This window comes from Mauremys reevesii, linkage group 3, assembly GCF_016161935.1.
Source record: "Mauremys reevesii isolate NIE-2019 linkage group 3, ASM1616193v1, whole genome shotgun sequence".
Classification (NCBI taxonomy): Eukaryota; Metazoa; Chordata; order Testudines; family Geoemydidae; genus Mauremys; species Mauremys reevesii.
Genome location: NC_052625.1, coordinates 84716844 through 84729897, shown reverse-complemented (window position 1 = coordinate 84729897; position 13054 = coordinate 84716844). Strand labels below are relative to the sequence as shown.

Below are 13054 nucleotides of genomic sequence, written 5' to 3'. Positions count from 1 at the left end.
GCCCCTATTTCTTCTTAATGGGCAGGACTTCTTCTCATTTTTATTACATGGATGTTTAATTAAAAAGAACTTTTGCCTGTTTTAATCAACCAGTTTTTCAGTTTTATCAAATTTTTGCCATCACAAAATTTCCAAGGAATTTCATGACAAAGATCAAGAATTGTGCCTCCAATTTAATAAGCCTAAACTGGAAATTAAAATAAACAAATAAAAGTAGTTGCAACATAAAATAGATAATTGTGCATTACAATTTTCTGTTTCTTATTTTTCAGTTGTGCAGATAAATACACTTTGATCCAGCAAACTGTGTGATTTACAGACACAATTTAAGTGCATTTATATTTGAAAGTGTAGCTGTAAGTGTGTTATATGGGATTTCTGGACACTGAACATGAACAAACCAGTCTAAATATTAAATGCCACAACAATTAAAAAAATCTTTACAAATATTTTGTAAAAATTATCGTATTTAATTTTTCATTTTGTTTCCTCATTTACATATATTAAATGTAATTATTTGAAGTATACAACTACTGTCAATACGGGGTCTTGGATTCACCAGTCCATGAAATTCACTTTATGATGCCTATGTTGTACTTAAAGCATCCAGAGATTTGTCCTGGAGTCCCCGGCGTAGGGGGAACTGATGTAAAGCTAGTGGAGGTAGCTGTGTTGAGGGGAGGGTATGCTGGGGTCAGAGTGGCAGCATGGCAGAGGGGAAGAGAGATGGCATGGTGAAGTAATGCTCTGCTATGCCCATTTCTCCACCAGCATAAAGTCCCAGGAGTGGAGGCTTACATCAGTGATATAAATTAAAGCTGCCTCCTTCTATTTTAACATATGACAGGACTGGATAAATGAGATCAGGGAGCTTTGATAGGCTCTTATCAGTCACCCGTCTCTGTTGTGTCCAGGAAGATCTGAGAAACCATGGACAACAAACTATTGATATAAAGGGTTTGATCTTGCAAATGGAGCCATGTGAGGGGACTCCTATACCCAGGCAGAGCCCTGTTGGAGTCAGTGGAGTTTCACACAGCTATAAAAGTCTGCCGTATGGATCTGATTGCAGGATATGGCCTATGACTGTGGTGCGCATGAGCATGTGTATTCATCTACTGTGCCTGGGTTCTCCTTGGCGTAAGTATGGTGGTGACCAAAACCAAACACCTCACCCTAAATTGATCATGAGCAAATGTCAGTACCGGGCCAAGCCAAAATCCATTCGCTTACAAAGGAAGAAATGTCTGGTATTTATGGCTGACACAAACAGAGGGGAATAATTTAGACTAAGGTGTGTCACTACAAAGGTGAGTTGATAATGAAAGTAATTTTTCTGGTTTATACTTTTTTCCACTTTCAGGGTCTATAACTGAGAAGTTGCCACAACGAGAAGGTGCAGGAAATACAGGTAAATGTCTTAGAATGTTGTGTGTTTTTTTTAAACTATGCAAACTAGTAAACTTGCAGGATTTGAAACCTTGATCTTTCATAAGTTTGACATGTCAGTGCATATTTATTATTATTATTATTATTTTATTATTTTTTACTTGTCCAGCCTCATTCCTAGAGATTTTGCTGCGCTGGGCTAACTGGAAAATGAATTCCCTTCCCAGCCCATTGCTACCCTCCCAGTAAACTGTTGTTAAGTTTTTAATTGCCCCAAATATTCTCTAGCCCTGGATGGCAGCCTGTACTGTCTGTCTGTTAAAACCAGCACTGTCTAGCCCCAAGATCCAGGAAACTGGTGCCATTACTTCATCTCCATGGTAACCAGGACTTGACTCATCTAAGGCCTGGCACTTTATTCTCTACAATGATGAGTTCAGCTGATGACTTATATTCATAGCCAAAGAGTTGCTGCTATTAAAGATACATCCTCATGTATAGATTCTATAATAATTGATGTTCCTGGGGCAAATTCTTGTGTGATGTGACTCCACCCAGGTTGGAGGAGTTATATCAGGGATGAATTTGTGCCCTAATCTTAAATAAAGTCAAGACCAAAAGAAAATTTAAAAAGTAGCCATTCTAAAGGCAAATGAAAATATTTAACCAAATTATACTCTCTGTAATGCTGGTATAAATGGACTTTAAAGGAGTTGCTCCAGATTTATGCCAGCATAAATAAAAAGACTATTTGGCCCAATGTAGTTATAGTTGATTTATGATTTTGCAGGAATTTTAGCCTGAATTTATATGACCAAAGTAAGTGGTGCTATTGTGTTGAGAAAATCAGTAGCTGTTTGAAAGTTAGTTATTAAAAGATACGTTAATCAGCAGAGGAAACGTTTCCATCATGTGTCTACTAGATCGCCTCTGGGTTCTACTGACCTCCAGTTATCCACAGACTGCTAGGGAACCTTGCTCTGGGTCATGGATTTCATTCTTGGGTGTGAACTGTACCATGTAAAAAACTTGCCTGGGTCTTGGAAACCTTTTGTTTTTGTCTGTGAGCCTTTCTCCAGAGAGCTGAGCAGTGGTTAAGATTAAATAAATGAGCCTTCCTGTCTACATTCAACTCTGCCTGATATATATATGGGCCGAAACCAGGCATGAAGGGAAATGTAGAACACTGAACCATTCAGTTGTGTTATTTGCCGTTGAGGCCAACCATCTGCCAGTACTTATCTGGCTAAAGAGGTCTGACCCTTTTTTAGTTTCTATACCTTATTATAGACATACCTTGGGGTCCTATTTCTCAATCATGCCCAGAGTGTTCTTAATCAACATTTTTCATATTTTAAGATTTTGTATGAGTCAGCCTTGCAGAGTATCTTCCACTTATAGCCATTAAACCCTGCAAAATCCTCTCAGCATGAGAGTGAAATTTCCCTTCAGAGATGAATATATTCTCTTCATGGCTCTGGTGGGAGGGGGGAGGAGAAAAGTGTGTCTTCATCTGAGGTGAGTATTGATCTACTGATACATCTTTGTTTTATATTATATAATATTTGCTTACTTCCCTCAAAAACCTAATGCACTCATGGGTATTATCATCACCTAGGAGATGTTTTGTTGTGAGGTGGCGGTCAGATTTTAAATTCCATAAAGCCAATGCCATAGAATGCCGGAAGCTTAATGATTATTGATGAGGACGTGTGTGAGAGCTGAGTTGTTTGCAAAGCCTGAATGAACAGCATCTATATCATCAGGGGTCAGAGATGAACAGAGTGCATGTGTTATGTTGCCTTCTTCATCAAGAATGTTTGCTTTTGACATTACACAGTGACAGTTGACTTGTGCATTGTTTTTATTCACCCGCACAACTGCAGCACAAAGTGCAGATGTCCTGTTTCCCAGGAGGTTCCTGATTCTTCTTTTCAGTAGCTGAATCCCCCCACCCCCCATTCTTCCAAGCTGTCTTTTCCTTGCAGTTTGCATTAAGTAGCAGTGTCAAAAACATCAGAACATATCTAGGGAGAACTACATAACTATACTACCAGATGAGTTACAGGAATTTCAGATCCATCTTTGGTTTTACAATTCATACAGTAGACTCTGGGAGAGTCCCTTCCTCCAGGAATTCCTTGAAAAGTCAGAATTAATAGAATAGAATAGAATAGAATAGAATAGAATAGAATAGCTGACAGGCCACACATAGATGGCCAGCAAGATTCCTGTGGTATTACTAAACCCCACACAAATGAAGCTTGTCTTCTGCTTTGGTTATTCCAAGAGTAAAGCGCTGCAGGAGAAAACTTTCAGGCCTTTGAAGATTAGGCTTTCTACTGGACTGAAGCAGTGCTCTTAAACTGTGTAGGGAAAAAAGCTTCAGGGACATTTCCTAATCCACCTTCCTAGTGGCCCCACAATCCAGAAATTTAACCTCTTTCCCACTCAGGAGAAAAAAAAGTCTATCTTAGCTGAAGAACGCTGTTATCTGAATCAAGGCCATATCCTCTTCCTCTGATTTTAGCTGGGGGCATGGCAATGTTTTGAATAAGTGAGATCCGAGTACCAGAAGTGTGTTTAAACATATACATTCAGTGTGATCTGCATGAAATATCGTGAATTTAGTAAACCAGTTAAATTAGAACTGCTCTGAATTTATATAGTGATGATGCCATATTGGTTCTTATTCTGAAGAATGAATTACTGCATATCTTCATTCCAAACACTAAATGTTTGTTCAAAAACAGGTGGATCTGAAAGAGCAAAAACAGGAAATTACTGGTGTCCCAATGGGATTCTTCCCTTCAAGTTAGGTATCCCTCAGATGTGCCTGTTGACTTGCCCCCAGTTCTGTGGAGAGCTAATCTTTTACAGATTATATGGATATCCTCAAATCAAAGACCTGATTCATTAATCACCAGCAACAAGCTTCTCTCTCTTCCCAACCCTATGCCAATGTTTGGACAAGGCCTTTTTGGCACCTTAGCTTCTTTAAAAAAATGTTGTCATGGACTAATGTTAGATGCTGCTTGAACAAAGATATTCATTAATGGAACAATGCTGCCACTAGAATATTTTTCACTGGTCTGCTGGTCTGTAAGGTTTCCAGTAATAGGCAATATCATTTCCAAGAACAAATGCCCTATCTAGTGAAAGTGTATGGTGGAATACAATTAAAAAATATAATCAAATTAAATTAATTTCTTTGTATCATTTATTATTTGCCCCCGGTCCCCTCCAAAACTTGGATATTTTTCTGAATCAGATAGTGGTTGACAATCTGATAGTAAGTCTTGAATTCATACATAATTACATGTGTTTGGTGTCCTGTCTGAAATGGGTTGGTGGCTTCAGTCCACTTTCCAGAGAATATTACAAAAAACACTGGTGAAACTGACAGTAATGTGCACTCTTGTCCTCCATCTCAACATAGTGGCCAAATATTAAATGGATATGGAGAATGAATGACTTGCTCATCTAAAGAGGAAGTACCCCATAAATTTAGGTTGAAGCATATTGGTTGGGAAACTTCCACTCTTACTGCTTTGCTTTACCTGTTCTGCAGAGAGAGGACTTTAGGATAGCATGGCTATCCATCTAGTACTTAGCAGCAGTATTATGTTCCTGAGGAGTAAATTGTGGCACTGTATTGGGAAGGGCCAGATTATTTTTCACTCCTTTGCATGATCTAGAGCGCCAGCCTGTGTAGTGGGGACAAGGGAGCTGGAAGAAGAAGCTATTGAGTTGCCATGGCAAGGAGGTAGATGGTACAGTCCATTTTCACTGTTGCCTGAAATCATCCTAGTAAAATTAGGGACATGAAAAAGCTATATTCTGTTATAGCCTCTATGCAAAATATTGGGTAAACAATCTGGAAACAAGATTGCGACCCAGAAGTAGTGACGTCAAGGAATTCTAGCCAAATGCCTGCACAGAGGATATTGTTTCTGGTGAGGCACCATAATGTTGGAAGTAGTTCTGCTTCACAAGAAATGCCAGCAACTGGTTGATATGGACTATTAAGTTATATTGCATACTGTGGCTCATTCAGCGTATGAAAACATATAAACAGCTCACCCCTTCAAATTGCTAAAAATTGGTCTTTGGATTGAAAATATGTACTACGGTTTCCCAAAGCTTGCTCATTTGAACTATTTTTTATAGTGAGATTTTCTAGCTACATGTATTTCTTGCAATGCTTTTGAATAAGTTGAAGATTTACCCTTATCCTTACTATATTCTTTCCGGAACATTTTACTCCCTCTTCCCTTGCAGTGGCAGTTGGTTGTAGGGGATGGGGATGGCTGACTGAAGGATGAGAGCAATGCAAATGATTATCTGGTTCTTTAAACTAAGGATACTTTTTGTGAAAACAGCTGACGTATCAAATGAATTTTGCTGGGCCAAAAGAAACCCTGGTTTTGTTTTAGGCTGTAGACGGACTACATCCACTCACTTGCCCAGATTGCTTTTGCTTTCACAGGGCTTACCTTTTCTATGTCTATATCAATTTCTTCTTTTGAAAATATTTGTTTAATTAATTATGTTCTAGAGGAATCAATGCATAGTATTTTTTCTTATCCCTGGCAGTGTACGACTCACTGGCTGATGTCTCAAAAATCTTGCACTCAGTTCATTCATATACACAAACAGTTAAATGTCATAGATTTATAATCTGTAGTTTATATGTGTCATATAATACTTATGTTGTTTGTTAACCGGCCGGGGCTATGTGCAAATCATTAGCATTAACCATGTATGTACACTTATTTAGTTTACTCTCATAATTGTAGTCTCCTTGCAAATCTTTTCCATTCTGAATTCAGATGATGCCTCAGCTCCCGCGCTGGAGACTCAGCCTCAAGGTGATGAGGAAGGTAAGCATCTTTAGGAATGGTAACAGAGTCATGCCAGAATGACACATTATATATCATATACTGTAGCATAACTGCTACCTTAGAAAAAGGGCACCCAAATGTTACAGGATTTAGCACACTTTTGGTGATTTGCCAAGAGGATGAAAGCTGCCATACCTGTTTCCAAGTGGGACAGCCAGAGTACAGCAATCATACTTTTAAAGTGAGCAAATTTCATGGGGACGTCCCAGAGACACAATAACTATGGAATCCCAGAATGCCATGTTCACAGTCATTTTTCAGAGTGAAGATGCTGCAATTTCAAACTTGAGCTGCTAATTTTAAAGCGTAAAGGGCCAAAATCAAATGTTAAAGTCCAAATTCTGCCCTCGTTATGCCCCATACATCCCCTCTGACAACAGGGTAAGGTCCATATTCTGCCACACTTCCTAACATTGGGTGATATTCAGCCCTGTGCAGAAGGCCAACACAATGCCTACATGCCACATCAGCCCTATTTTGCTGTATTGGGCCTACACTCAAAGTCAGTTATTACTCATTGTGCGTAAGGATGGCAGAATCTGGTGTGAAGATATTAAAACGTAGGTGCCAGTTTGTACAATATTTTTTCACTGATGCTATATGCATGAATGTAGCTGTTCTAAAGTGTTGCAATGTGTCCTTTTCTATGTTAGACATGTACCATAATATGTTGTCAGCCTTATCTTGTTCATTGACCACTTAATGTTTGTTTGCTACAGATTGTTTTAGTTTATTAAATTATAATAATGTAAATTTTGTCATGCTTGATTTTTTTAGATATAGCTTCTCGTTACCCTACATTATGGACTGAGCAAGTAAAGAGTAGGCAAAACAAAACCAATAAAAATTCAGGTAAGAATATGTGGTCTTGCTTTGCAAAGTTGCTTGGAAGCACTTTTTAAAGTCATATTCAAATTGAAGTTGTGGAAGTGAAAATCATTTTAATACACCAGAGCTTATACTTCCATCTTCCCACCACAACAGTGTCCTAAAGATTTGTGATGTAATGTAGAGATTATGTAACATGTTTATTATATTTTCCCTTTTTATACTTAAATACTTTTGGCCAGATCCTCAGCTGGTGGAACTCAGCACAGTTCCTTTGAAGTCCTCGAGGGAGCTGTGACAATTTGAACAGCTGCAGATCTGGCACATTTATTTTTCTCATCTACATTAATATTTTGTTTTTTTGTTTGGAACATGTATTTTTAATTGATTTGGTACAATAGTAAGTATGAACTTAGAAAAAGATGGTGTAGGGCATATGTGTGAGGGGAAATCTGGATGAGACGGATCTGAATGGGAGCAAACATGCCATTAGAAATTGCGTGTCAGCTCAGAGAAAACAGGAAAGACAGATTTCTCAGTTTTTCTTTCTTGTTTTATAAATGTGCCATCTGCCAAATTATGATAATTTGTGTGTTAACTGTCAAGGACCAATTTAATATAGGTTTGATGACATTGATTTGTATTTTATTTTTAAAGTTTTGACCTTACTCTGTTTGTTAGTCTATCACAAGAGAGCTTTCAGAAGGGTGGAACTGGGTTTCTATGCAAATGTCTAAGACCCACAGTGAAATCTCTCAAGTGTTGAGAAATCTGCAGCTTCGGAGGGCCACAAATCCTGCCCTCATGATAGGATGATCTGTAGAAAACTCCCCAAATAGAACCTCACTGAGTTGCCTGGCCCTCATACATTATTTTCCTATTTCAGCCATTAATTGAGCTCCTATGTCAGGTAATGCCCTGTACATGAATAATAGATAAATAGCAAGGGACATTCAGTTGGTACAAAAGCATTTATACAAAACTGAGGTATTGTTAATAAAGCCTCTGATTCACCAAAACACTTAAGAACATGTTTAAGTCCCAATAGAAATTAAGCATGTACTTAAAATTAAGCAAGTTAAAGTGTTTTGCTGAATTGGGGCCAAAATGGATATAAGAAGATGAGCAGTGCTCAAAAGAAAAAAGTGTATATTGTTGTAGGGCCCCACAAATCAACTCTATGGTTTATTCATAGCACCAAAACAATACTTTCCAATATTTCCTCTCTCCCTCCAAGAGAGTATCACAAAGACTTAGAAAGGAATAGGCCTAAATTGAACCTCCAGGTTCTAAGCCAGTGGTGTGTAAACTGGGGGCATGTTCCCTCAAGAGAGTGCAAGAGGTTCCTCCTGGGGTGGTGGGGGGAAGAAATTTCATCCTTTTGACCTTTTAATAAACAAACAGACAAATAAAAGTGCAGGCTGGGTTTTTTTCAACAATTTGCTAAGTTTCATAACTACAGTAGGCCTATGATGCCTTTAAAATGAATTTTGATTCTCATTAATTTTAAAACTCATTTAATGATTAATAATTGATATTAAAAGACCTTATCTGGCAATTTATATAATAATAGATGAGAGCCCAGGACCCCTCAAGTGAGTCAGATGCTCTAACACTAAACCAAAGGAATGAATAGCCTCATCTCTGTTTCCCCTCCACCGTCCAGTGTGACCTTCAAGTCTGGTGCATGCACAATCTACTCAGAAATGCGCAGATTATAATGCCATAAAAAGTGTCAAGCAAAGACTCTCGGGATATGTCTTCACTACCCGCTGGATCGGCGGGCAGCGATCGATCCAGCGGGGGTTGATTTATCGCACCTAGTCTAGATGAGATAAATCAATCCCCAAGTGCTCTCTTATCAACTCCTGTACTCCAGCTTGGCAAGAGGCGCAAGCAGAGTTGACAGGGGAGCAGCAGCAGTCGACTCACTGCAGTAAGTCGATCCAAGTACGTCGACTTCAGCTACGAAGTTGCATAACTTAGATTGATCCCACTCCCCTAGTGTAGACCAGGCCTCGGACAGTCAGTATCAAGTGAACTGTTTGTGTATGTTTGCAGTTTGTAATACTTTGTGTTTACTACTTCCTAATAACCTTTACCTAGTCTTATAAATTTAGTAATAAATATACATTTTTCATTTCTTCCTCCAACTTGCAAAAAAAACAGAAAAAAACCCACTTTTTTTTCAGATTACAAGTAATGGAAGGAGGGTGCGACAAATTTTGTGAATGGTATGGGGGTGGAGGAGCAACTGGAAAAGTTTACATACCACTATTCTAAGCAAATGCTTTCCATGCTGGAGATTTATTTTGTTGTTTCTCTATGTAACATCAGCCAGAAAAAAGCAAAATTCTTCTGGAAGTGTAAAACAAAACAAAAACAGTCTCTACAAGTACTTCATTTTTAGGGGTATTTATTTCACTTTTATGATATTGGCGACCAATTAGGGCCAAAGCAAAAGAGTTACTGACTTTGGAACAAATAGTAGTGATTCAAGATTCAAACATGAAGAAGCATCAGAATTCAAAAAAGAAAAAGCTGATGAATGTTACTGGATATTAAGGGGAGTCCTTCATGAACAGTGAAACCCAATGCATCTAAATTAGAAGGAAACATAGCTATCTCTGTTGTTGCTTCTATTACCTGTACAATATGATCGTACTGATGGAGACGCTTCAAATTGTTTAAAATTAGCATACTTATTAGCTGTGTTAAGTATTGTCATTGTTCTAGCCTCCACCTATACACAGCACAGGTATGTCTTCACTGCAGAATTAGTCTTGGCTATAGATTGTGTGTTGCCCCTCCACACAAAATATTCTCTAACCTGGGTTTGAGGGTGCATTGCGCCCACGCTAGCACACCAGGCTGTGGGTATAGGATGAGCATAGGTTTCACTTCAGCCCGGGCTAGCAACCCACCTACTTGCACTGCTGTTGGTCCTCCAGTCCTATTCCACCTGGGCTTTATTTTCTTGTCTAACTCCTCCCTTCTTCTGCATTGTGTTTTAGCCCCAAGTTTTGGCTGCTCCATTTCTTCTGTACTTCCATAGCATTTGAACAAATGTCCTCCAAGAAATCTCTTTCCTGTGCTGCCTGTTGGCCAGAAGCTGACACCAGCCTTCTGGTAAAGTTGTGGAGTACCCACAGGAGCATTTCCACACAGAAATCCTGCAAGGACAGACACATTTTCCCACAATACACTGCAGATGAATTCAGAGAGTGGCCCAGTTTAATGCATGACTAAGAATCATGAAATATCCTGCTAGAAATCTGTCCTAGCACATGAGCTAATACAGAAGCATTGTGAATGCAGCCACACAGGTTTAGCCAAGATAGGGCTTTGCAGTAGTGAGACTTCACCCAGACTAGGCTATCTTAGGATAACTCAGCAGTGAAGATATACCCTAGGTGGCCAAATTATTTATGCTGCCTTCATTTGGAGACTGAGCCTATACTAAACTCCAGTAGTGAGCTTTTCTCAGATCCCTAGAAATATAGATTAATTTGCCCCCGCCTCTAAGGTTACACTGTTAAAACAAGGGATAATTTGGCCCATTATTGATAAAAATGGATTTCACCTCATTTTATAGGTAAATTGGAGAGAGAGAGAGAGAGGCCCAAATCCTTGACTGGTCTCAAACCGTTCAGGTACTTCCAGGAGGAATTTGCCTCTACACTACTAAATGTACTGGGTATGGCCACATGATTGATTCCAATGAGATGCAAAGGAAAAGCAGCTGCAGCATAAGGTTAAATATAGATCTCTGTTTTAGTCAGTTTGCTTAGCAATCTCTGTGAGTCCAAACCTGTTTGCCTTACTTATATGAAAAATCCTGTTGAAATCCATTTGAGTAAACTGAGCAGGATTTGGGCCCCTCTCTATCTCTCTCTCCAATTTACCTATAAAATGAGGTGAAATCCATTTTTATCAATAATGGGCCAAATTATCCCTTGTTGTAACAGTGTAACTCCAGTGGCCTCAATGAGATTGCTCTGGTGTAAATGACAGAATAATCTGGCCTCCTATGTGAAAATTCAGTAAAATTGTAATCTATGCTGAATACAAATATAAATATCTGGTAAAATCCAAATTTCTACTTACAGTCTGTATTGGTCAGTAGTTTGTGTTGTTTTGTCTCCTTTATATATTTGTATTTACACATGTATTTTACTGTGTCATGGTGGAAGATATATGGCAGTAAATAAACTCGCCTTGACAAGAGAACTACTCATAAATTTTGTTATTGTAATGTAAGCAGGTGTGATTTTAAAATCCTGTGCCATTCTTTGCAAGAAAGTACCAACACTTTTGATGGGTTAAGGACTACAAATGAATACATTGTATTTATTGTACCTCACCCATAACTGGCTTGTAAAAACATTAGCTGTTCTGTAAGTGACCTGCCACTTATAATTAACCAATAAAACCAGTGTTGGCTTTTAGTAACTGGGGAACTGAAAATAATGGCTCAGGAAATTCCAGTTTACATTAGTTACCCAATAATTTTGATTTTAAAAAGTCTAAATGAATTTAGGACAAAGAACTGGAAGATTTACAGATGCTGAGCATGAAATTACTGGATTATATTTCAGTATTATATAACAGTTTCTGGTGCACCTTCAGTCTGTTGGTTTGGTCAAGTGGACCTTAGCTGGTTAAAAAAGGTGTTTGCAAAGTAATGTTTAGTCTATTAACTTTTGTCGATAAAATGTTACTCCTGGCAGAAAACCATTACTATCAGGGCTTGATGACGACTGCGATTAGAATGATTTCTGTGGTTAGAAACATCTGAATATTTCCATTTTAGCTGTGTTTTTATGTTGCAAATGATTTTCAAAAATGATTTTCTTCATAATTTTCCTGCCTGGTGGCATTTATCCAACTTTTTAAAAAGTTTGTATGTGCTGAGGTTAAATGTTTTTCAAATTTCCTTCTATGGCCTTATAAAAAGTCCAAGAAAAGGTCTTTTCATGTGTTTTTTCTGCATTTATTAAAAATAATGCCTTTTTTCTACGTGAGATTGACCAAAATATTAAAGGTCAGATCCTCAGCTGTTGTAAACCAGGGCAGCTCCAATGAAGACAATTTACAATAGTTGAGAACCTGGCTGAAAATATTTTACTATAGCTATTCATATTCTGTAATGTATAGCTGTCAAACAGCAAATTCCAAGACATTTTTGTCAGATCCCCAATTGGTGTAAATCAGAGTAGCTCTATTGACTTTTTATGGAGCTATGCCAGTTTACATCAGTGGAGGATCACACCCTTATTGTGAATTAAACAAAAATCACACTCCTTGTGTGAAGTATGTAGTTTTATGTGTGAAAATACAGGAGATGGAAGAGTGACTGAAACCCTGTGTGAGTGAATAAGTGAAGTTTAGCACACACCTGGTTAGATTCATAACTGTTGTTTAGATTTCTTTTAGTGGGGGAAGATTTTCCATAGTCTGTTTTGGGAACACTTCTCTGGGAAGGGGGATTTAACTCAGGATATTATTAATGCCTATAAGAAAATCCTCAAATTATTAAGTAATTCAGGTGTGCTGTACCATACACACACAGAAGTAAAAATAAATGACCCCCAACTGCATGTAATTTCACAGGCCCCAATTCAGAAAAACCTCCCGAATAAAGAATGCACTTAAGTGCATGATTATGTTGTTTCCTGAATCCAGACCATCAAGAGCCATGCACTGCAAATTGGAAGAGTCAAGCCCAAATAATATGTCACCAGAGTCCCTAGATACAAAACCACATTCTTATAAACGTATAGGTTTAATTTTATTTGTGTATCCATAGTAATAACTTTGTATTGGATTTAATTAAGAAATAAGTGGTTTATTATTAGCATAGGCATTTTGGTGTACCTTAGTCAATAGCATAATCTAGAGTTTTTACAGAGTGATTTTAAATTATTTTTGTT

At 38.1% G+C, this 13054-nt stretch overlaps 1 protein-coding gene across 2 annotated transcripts in view; it reads left to right on the top strand.

The window, feature by feature from the left end:
* The window catches only part of SMOC2 (SPARC related modular calcium binding 2), a 168395-nt gene that overhangs the window by 85489 nt on the left and 69852 nt on the right, over positions 1 to 13054 (top strand). For both annotated transcript variants that reach the window (XM_039531798.1, XM_039531799.1), the window contains exons 5-7: positions 1364 to 1411; positions 6222 to 6272; positions 7071 to 7145. In XM_039531798.1, coding sequence (XP_039387732.1) covers positions 1364 to 1411; positions 6222 to 6272; positions 7071 to 7145 — 174 coding nt within the window. The remainder of the gene's footprint in view (positions 1 to 1363; positions 1412 to 6221; positions 6273 to 7070; positions 7146 to 13054) is intronic.